Consider the following 9739-nt stretch of genomic DNA (forward strand, 5'->3'; position numbering starts at 1 on the left):
TAAAAGGAACCAATTTGAGGTGTTTATTGTATATATTGCTGTTACATGCATGCACCAACACGAAGTTTGGTTGGATGGAATACATTGCAATTGTAGACAAAGTCAAACAATTGCAGAGTGTGAATTGAAACAATTACATAAATTATCAAATTATTTGAATCAAATATATATATATGTGTGTGTGTGTGTGTGTGTGTGTGTGTGTGTGTGTGTTATGTGTGTGTGTGTGTGTGTGTTTGGGTTATTAAGAACGGTGCTTTTCTTTGCCGTCCCTAATAGCTTTGTTGGTGGTGCTATGACCACCGTCCAGGACTAGGTTGAGGCCACTCACGTACTTAGACTCATCGCTCACCAAGAACAGTGCTGCCTCTGCAACATCGTCGGTCCCTAACACCACCCCTTTCAGATTTGCAGCTGAACAAATCACGTCTTCCAATGTTTTCTTATCCTGTATTCCAGACACATTCCTTAGCAAAGGAGTGGCCACGCCGGACGGTGATACGCAATTAACTCTAATTCCATACTCCCCCAACTCCACACACAAATTCTTGGTCAATCCCACCAACGCATGCTTGGACGCCGCGTAGATGTGCGGGGTTTCTCCATGTATCACTGACGCAGTGCTTGACGTGAATAAAATGCTGCCTTTTTTCGCTGGAATCATTACTTTGGCAGCGTGTTTGGCTGCTAGGAATCCCCCCAAGACGTTCACATTAAAGACCCTGTTGTATTTCTCGCGGTCAAACTCTAAGATGCCGTCATCAGCGTTGGTAATTCCTGCGTTGCTGAACAATATGTCAAGTTTCCCATGCTTTGAGACCGCGGTTTTGACAGCATTTTGGACATCAGATTCGTTGGTAACATCACAATGGACATAGGAGATGTCATCAGCGGTGCCTATGTCGCGGCAAACGGAGTGCCCAATGTCATCTTGGACATCAGCAATGATAACCTTAGCGCCATGCTGAACGAATAGCCTTGCCGTAGTCTCGCCAATTCCACTGGCGCCTCCGGTTATCAAAGCTACCTTTCCTTCCAACCTGCATAATCAAAAGCTTAATTAGTTTTCTTTCTTTTGTTTCGATGGCCAATACATGCATGCATGGATCAAAAAACTGGTGTTATGATTCAATAGAGAGACATGCACCGATAGCTTTGCTTACCTCTTGAAAATGGGAGCCGGCGGCAACGAAGCACCTTCCATCTTTAGCTTATTGTTTGTGAGAATGTGAGAATGTTTTTCAATGTGAAGATCAGCTGGTTTGGAGGGCCTTTTATAATCAAAAAGGCTGTGTTTATTTCTACGAAACCAGCAACATTTTACAATTAATTTCCAATGGTGCATGTGCGTGGGGCTCCACTGGATGTTCTTATCCATTTCATTGTATACTAAAAGTCATTCAAACGCTTTTAATAAAATTTAAAAAATGTTAAATTGTATAAACCGTTAAATATATTAATTTTAAATTCTAATTATAAAATAATTATTATCTATTTAAGGTGTGAATGTACTGTGATGTTTTAGTGTGATGTTAATGTTTACTGCATGCATCAAAAGTAAACAATATGAACGCGGAGTTTTCTTTTTTCATGTAAAATTGATTCGACGACCATTGACTCTTTTTATGTTTTTTATTGAAAAAACCAAAAAACAAAAAAAAAAACAAAAAAGTCAATAGTCGTCGAATCTTATCAACCAATATTTGATTCGAGTTTTTCTATTAAATTAATTAATGTTGTTATTTCAATTAAATGATAACAATTAATTAATTATTTTTATTAATTAAATAAAAATATCTTTTAGTATTTTGTGCCGGTGAAGTCAACGAAAATATTTTTTAAGTTAATAATTTTGTTACGAGAAAAAATGGTTTTTTTTTTTTTTTTTTTAAACAAATACTAATCAAAGGTGGAAAGAAATAGATGTAGTCATATCCGTACGTACATTTGCTGCTTGCATCAAAAGTAAACATTAACAACCAAGTACGTTTACAAATCCTTGAGTGGTAGGGCAATAATTGAATTTTCAAGGAAAATTGATTCGACGACCATTGACCCTTAGCAACCAATATTAAAAAGTGAAATTAAAAAACATCAATTTTAAAATACAATTTTTAAACAATTGTGTCAATTAAGTGTTTAGTAAAGTCTCTAAAAATTTTAAAATTTTCTCTAAATTTTATGTATTTTTAATGAGTTGAACCCCAAAATTAATATCTTATCCTACAAAATATTCTTCTCTCACATTAAAGCTTCAAAACAAATTTTCCTTTGCCTCCTAATAAAGAAGATCTCCCCTTCCACCAATGGTCCGTTTGGATTTACGATTTCAAAAGGTGCGATTTAAAAATAGCGATTTTAAAATGTGCAATTTCAAAAAATGATTTTTAAAAACATAATTAAGCGTTTGGCAAAATCGCAGTTTGGCCTTTAAAATCGCAGTTTAGCCTTTTAAAATACTACATTTTCAAAAAAGCACTACATTGCCTGCGATTTGAATAAGCACTTTTCTGCGTTTTCAAATCACAATTTTTTAAAAACGCAGTTTTCAGACGGTTCATTTTCTGCGATTTAGTTTAAAATCGCATTTTTTCTGTACGAAATCGCAATCCTAAACGCACCCCGACGCCGCTCTATTCCATATTCATTGCCTCCTTGTCCTTTGTATTGGCTTTGCCACTCTCCGCACATGTAAAATAATTAAGGTTTTTGTGAGTTTTTTTTTTTTTTTTTCTTTAAATGTTGGTAATGGTATTTGACATTGTTAGATTAATTTGAGTGATTTTTGGATAGTTTCCATCACAGTGAAAAATCTACTTTTCGTATCAACCAAATAATGGAAAACATTTTCGATATTATTTTCAATGTCTCAACCAAATAATGAAAACTTGGTACTTTTTTCAAAAATAAGATTTTTCCTCGTAAACTATTTTACATCCAAACAAATGCAACCTATAAGTTATATATGCATACTTTCTTTCACTTTCTACATTTGTTCGGTATTTCTAGATTCTACATCATTTGTAATATGTTGGGTCTGTCAAATTGTCAATTTGATTACATAAAAGATTTGAGATTTAATTAATCACATCATTAAATTTATTTTTTGTAATTACCTTAAAAAATGAGAAATGTTTGATTTTAATTTTTTTCATATTTTATTTTTTTTTGTCTATTTTCGTAATTTTGATGTGCAAATTAAGGTTAAATTTGTAAAATCACACGTGAATTTCACATATTTAATAATAAATTTGAAAAACAAATATTCAAAAAAAAATAAAAATAAAAATTGGAAGACACGAAAGTGGAAACACATTACTTAAAAAATTGTGTGTGTACGAGAAAACTTTTAGCCGTTATTTTTCTTCTCCCACCAACCGACCCTCCAATCCCTGTCTATGACCAAACCCAGGTTCCGACCCCTTTTTGGCTTTGACTATAATATCTCCCATATTTATTAAGTTGGAAACTAAAAGAGATAAAAACACAACGACGAAGACTCCAATCCCTTTGACATCCACTTATATATATATATTAATAATAAAAATCCCTTTGACTCTTCTTTCACATAGTTATTTAATTAGAAAATAAATGAGAAAAAGCACAACGACAGAGACTCCAATACCTTTGACATCTCTTTGGCATATTTACTTAATTAGAAAATTAATAAGAAAAAACATAGATTCCTTATGTCTATTATTTTATGAGTAATGCTATGTATCATATAAATATTTTACAAAATAGTAGTTATTGATTATTATTTTTTATTTTTTTCTAACTATGACCTCTCTAATATTACTAGACCTTGACATGTTAGCTTTTTGAGATATTTATAAAATATTTGTATAGTATATAACATTACTCTTATTCTAGACGTACAAAAGGTATGAAGGTTGATTTGTTCTTCCTTCTCTTGTTTATCGTGGATTGGAATCCACAATTTGAGAGAAATCACATGTGATCCAGTTGTTCGGGTAAATGGATTAATTGGTAGTCCAAAATTTATTTGAATAAGTAGGTTCCATATGAGCTCTTTCTCATTAATTAACAATTTGGATAGCTAATTAATGTAAATCCTTACAATGTTTATTGTATCCTGAACAAATACCAGCAATTCTTTTTCTTTTTTTCTTTTTTTTTTTAAATAAATATTGGGCGAATTTGGAATGAAGTGACATCCAGTTTTGTGATGATGATAAATTACAAGTCATAAGAGGTTGCTTTTCCTGAAATTAAAAAGTATATGCTTGAGCTACTAAAATATTTTATTATAATTTTCCTACAAATTTATGTGGCAATTCATAAATTATAAAAATAAATGTTATGTGAACAAATTACTGGTGTAGGATTAATATTTATTTTAAATTGCATTTGCTTACCAAGTAGGAGTTATAGAAGGAAGAGTTGGAAGTCATATCTTTTTAGGATTGGTGTCGTATAAAAAAGGAATACACGCTTTAATAAAAGTCAACATTGAATCTTATCAATTCTGCATACTAGTTCTTTTTCTTTTTCTTTTCTTCCTTTTTTTTTTTCAAATTCAAAAATTCAAAGGGAGAAAGGGGGATTCCACAAAGGGGGAAAGGGTATTGAGAATTGTCTTTAAAGACTAATGCTTCATTTGCTTCGACGTAAAATAGCTTTCGTCGTAAAATGATTTCAAGGAAGTCATTTTTCTAGAAAATATTTTTCGCCGAAAGCATTTTTCGGTGTTTGACGTGTACGAAAAATCATAAATATTTTTATTCAATCATATTAACATATAAAAATCAATTTTTATTCAAAACATATAAATATTAATGTAAAATAATATAAAAATCACCGGTGACGAGATTCCGTCACTGACCGATAGGATTTTGGCAACTTTTACCGGATTCCGACTATTATAGCCAAAATCCGAGATAAAGGTCAGAATCTGGACAGTTTCGTCAAAATTTGGGTTGGCCAGATTCCGGCAAAAATTGCCGGAATCCGGCACAGAACAGCCAGACTCTAACCCACTTGCTGGAATCCTGCTAGGATCGCTGGAATTCGGCCGTTCTGGCCGAAATTTTTTGGCTAGATCCGACCGGGAGGTCGGCTGGAACTCGGCCGTTCTGGCCAAATCTGTCTGGCTAGTTGGCCGTTCTGGCCGAGACGTTCTGTCCAGATCTAGCCAGCGGGCCGTTCTGGCTAGATTCTGGCCAAATGGCAGGAATACGTCCAATTTGGTCTCCAGAATCCGGGCTAACCGGATTCTAGCAGAGATGGCTGGATTCCATCGCCGGATTCTGGCAACATTGACCGGATGTTGTCAGATTTCGGTATCGGCACGATTTCAGTGATGGTCGACTACTTGAATGTGAAGGTCGACTGTGTCATTTAAAATGGATCGAATGCGTCTAGCGTCTTCGAAAAACGCTTTACGCTTCTAAAAAGCGTAAATTATTTTTCAAAATTTATTAAGCATTTTTGGTCAAATAGAAATCATTTTTCGATTGACTATTATTTTCGCCCCTATTAAACACCGGAAAAATGCCGAAATCATTTTTCAGAAATCATTTTATGCAGAAACAAACGGAAAATTAGTATAATTTATGTTTTCCATCAGAAGTATTTGCAAATTTAGTAAACATATGTAAAAATAATTAACAATTTAGTAAAAATATGTTTTTTGAAATCGCAAACCCAAACAAACCCTAAGTGGAGCCATGGCCTTTCTAGATTTTTCAAATTTTGTTTTAATAAGTTAAATAATATATATATATATACATATTTAGGCTTAAAAAATTAAGTTCGATCCCTATTAAAATTAAATTTGACCTTTATTCATATTTTAACCCTTTCAAATAAGAAATATTGATTGTCCTGATCTTATCTTACTGGAATAGGATTAATATTTATTTTAGATTTTATCATTTGCTTACCAAGTAGGAGTTAGAAAAGGAAGAGTTGGAAGTCATATCTTTTTAGGATTGGTATCGTATAAAAAAGGAATACACGCTTTAATAAAAGTCAACATTGAATCTTATCAATTCTGCATACTAGTTCTTTTTCTTTTTCTTTTCTTTTTATTTTTTTTTCAAATTCAAAAATTCAAAGGGAGAAAGGGGGATTCCACAAAAGGGGAAAGGGTATTGAGAATTGTCTTTAAAGACTAATGCTCTGTTTATTTCGACGTAAAATGGTTTTCGTCAAAAAATGATTTTAAGAAAGTCATTTTTCTAGAAAATATTTTTCGCCGAAAGCATTTTTCGGTGTTTGACGCGTACGAAAAATCACAAATATTTTTATTCAATCATATTAACATATAAAAATCAATTTTTATTCAAAACATATAAATATTAATGTAAAATAATATAAAAATCACCGGTGACGTTATTCCGTCACTGATCGACAAGATTTCGGCCACTTTTACAGGATTCCGGCTACTATAGCCAGAATCCGAGATAAAGGCCAGAATTCTAACAGTTTTGTCAGAATTTGGGTTGGCCGGATTCCGGCCAAAACTGTCGGAATCCGGCACAGAACGGCCGAACTCAAGCCCACTGGCCGGAATCCTACCAGAACCGTTGGAATCCGACCATTTTGGCCAGATCCCGGCCAGTCGACAGGGATCTAGCCGTTCTGGCCGGAATTTTTTGGCTAGATCCGTCCAACCGGCCGATTGGAACTCGGTTGTTCTAGCCAGATCTGTCCGGCCAGCCGGCCATTCTAGCCGGGATGTTCTGTCCAGATCCAGCCAGCTGAGATTCGGCCGTTCTGGCCAGATGGCCGAAATACGTTCAGTTTGGTCACCGAAATCTGGGTTGACCAAATTTCGACAAAGATGGTCGGATTCTGACGACATTGACCGGATGTTGTCGGATTTCGGTACTGGTAAGATTTCGGTGATGGTCGACTGCTTGACATCCACTTATATATATATATTAATAATAAAAATCCCTTTGGCTCTTCTTTCACATATTTATTTGATTAGAAAATAAATGAGAAAAAGCACAACGACAGAGACTCCAATACCTTTGACATCTCTTTGGCATATTTACTTAAGGGGAAAGTACACTTTACCCTCCTGATTTATCCACCTATTGGCAATTTGACGCCCAATGTTCAATTTTTGGTAGATGACCCCCCTAACGTTTACCACGTGTGTCAATCTAGACCTTCCGTCCACCAAGTCCATGAAAAGTGATAGAAAAATGTCACGTGCGTTGTACATGACATTTTAAAGCCCATCTTTCCAAAAATTGCCCCAGATCAAAACGGTGAGTTTCACAAAGTTAACGTCAGCATCATTCCTTGAAATTTCGACGATTGAAAGAGCCAAAAGAAAATCTCAATTCATAAAGTTAAACATAGATCTGTCCGGTATGAAAACTGTACGTCCTTAGGGGCTTTCTATTATGGGTTTTGGGGTCTCACTAGGCCTATCCTCCACGGCGAAGCCAACGCTGGAGACCAACTCCTTTTGCATCTCTCTCACGCCATCATCGACAGCTAAGCGAACGACGCCGCTTAGCCCTCGCGGCGAATTATCCTCTACGAAGCACCGAATCCCAACCTCGCTCTCCTGGAATTGTTCACTTGTAGAGATCAGTTGGTTCCTAATTGCGCTCAGTCCTCATGCCCACATCAAAGATTGCTGCGTGTACCTAGTCGGTGACAGTTGTGTCTCTATCAAGAACAGGACATGCACGAGACACGTCGTGCATGTCCTGGATGAATCAAGAATAGGACTCCGACACCTTAGAGCAGTGACTACACCATCAGTGAATACCTAGATGCCAAAACTGACCAAACCATGAGAGCAAAGCACCAAAAGGAAAATTCTTGATTCTTCCATTTTTGTTTTTGACAAGGAAAATTCTGCATGATCTGCGGGCTTCAATGGACGAGTATCTTGGACAGCATCATGGTATGCGTGGCTGTGTGCATGAGCATCACTAGGAACATGGGCAGTAGGTTGGTGTGCGTGGTTGTGCATGTGCAATAGCGCCACTAGGAATGTGGACAGTAGCTACGTGGACAACAAATTCTAGTGTACCTAATGAATGAGCAAAACGGGTACTGGCATTGAGGAGGATATCAAATGCATCATGTTGGCCAGCTTCCATAGTGAAATCTCCACGAAGAGGTTGGACCACTGTTTGGGTGTGATTGAGTTGGATTGGTTGTGCTGTAACAGTGAGAATGGGGGAATTCTCCAATATGGACACCAACTTTCCGACCTGTACCGGCAACGTGTTCCCCAGATTGTAGACTCTTAGCTGCACCGAGCCATGCTTCTTTCCTCTGCTGATGGTGCTCTTCTCCGCCGTGTCCAGCGCCCCGATGCACCCTTTCACGATGTCGTTGATGTACGACTTACGATAAATCACGCGCCACCTCCTTCTCCTCCTGTCTCCAGTACACGTCAATGGTCTTACCTAGTAAGATGTCTATTGCAACAAATATGGGAACTGCTGAATGGAAGACAATGAATGTGTCAATTGTGAAGGATTCTTGTTTGTAGGATTCTTGTGTCTCTAATTAGCAACTGTTCAGTTGTTCCGTATGTCTTATTGGATTCAGCATGGCTTTTTGGGTTAAATGGGAGGGAGACATCAATCAAGGTGTGGAAGGCCCTGTATTATAGTTGGCACTATACTGATGCTATGTATAATCTAGGGGTTATAAACATCGAGAAACAGGACCCAAGATAGTTCACATGCTAAACGCTGACACTCTGTTCTCCCCTGTTCTACACAACCAAAACAGGGGAGAATACAGTTGTTCTCACTCTCACTCACTCACTGTCAACTGGTAGTCGAAGCCCTCAAGCGGCAACTCAGCTAGAACTCAAAATGCTGCATCGATTCAGTACGTGATCACCATGAACTGATCGAGTTCTGGGTCCTTTGAAGTCTCTCTTGAAGTTAAAACAACACCGTTTCCCAAACTAAAGTCGTTTCCAGCAAGGAGAAGAAATTTAAACGCCAGCTCAGGCCGGTGAGGGAGAGGCCGCAGATGTGGTTGTGGGTGTGGGCGATTTCTTCTCCGGCCTTCTTGGTGGCAGTGTAGAAACTGGCATGCTGGTTGGTCGGGTGCAATTCGGAGAATGGTTCTCGGTGTAGAAATTGTGTGTTTTTGACTAATTAAATGAAATTGTGTGTTTTGAATGGAGGGATGATTTTGGAAAGCTAGGCTTTAAGTGGTCACGTGCATTGCACAAGACCCTCTTTCCGTCACTTTAGACGGACTAAGTGGACGGAAGGTTCAGATTGACACAAGTGGTAAACGTCAGGGGGGTCATCTACCGAAAATTGAACATTGGGCGTCAAATTGCCAATAGGTGGATAGATCAGGAGGATAAAGTGTACTTTGCCCTTTACTTAATTAGAAAATTAATAAGAAAAAACATAGATTCCTTGTCTATTATTTTATGAGTAATGCTATGTATCATATAAATATTTTACAAAATAGTAGTTATTGATTATTATTTTTTATTTTTTTCTAACTATGACCTCTCAAATATTACTAGACCTTGACATGTTAGCTTTTTGAGATATTTATGAAATATTTGTATAGTATATAACATTACTCATATTCTAGACGTACAAAAGGTATGAAGGTTGAGTTGTTCTTCCTTCTCTTGTTTATCGTGGATTGGGATCTATCAGATTTCTGTTATTGAAGAACAAATCAGAGAGAAAGTATGAAGCGTGCGAGAGAAAACTTTGAGAGAAGAAAGGATTCTCTGATTGTATTGATCAAAAACTAA

General features: G+C 36.5%; 1 protein-coding gene across 1 annotated transcript; it reads right to left on the reverse strand.

Moving 5' to 3' along the window:
* LOC133874361 (short chain aldehyde dehydrogenase 1-like) lies at positions 1-1295 on the reverse strand. Its single transcript, XM_062312260.1, has 2 exons — positions 1164-1295; positions 1-1040 (listed from the first exon to the last, which is right to left on the reverse strand). Exons 1-2 carry the CDS (start codon positions 1202-1204, stop codon positions 245-247), a joined length of 837 nt encoding a protein of 278 aa, XP_062168244.1. The 5' UTR covers positions 1205-1295; the 3' UTR covers positions 1-244.
* Between the last annotated feature and the right edge of the window lie 8444 nt (positions 1296-9739).

This window comes from Alnus glutinosa, chromosome 7 (assembly GCF_958979055.1).
Source record: "Alnus glutinosa chromosome 7, dhAlnGlut1.1, whole genome shotgun sequence".
Taxonomy (NCBI): Eukaryota; Viridiplantae; Streptophyta; class Magnoliopsida; order Fagales; family Betulaceae; genus Alnus; species Alnus glutinosa.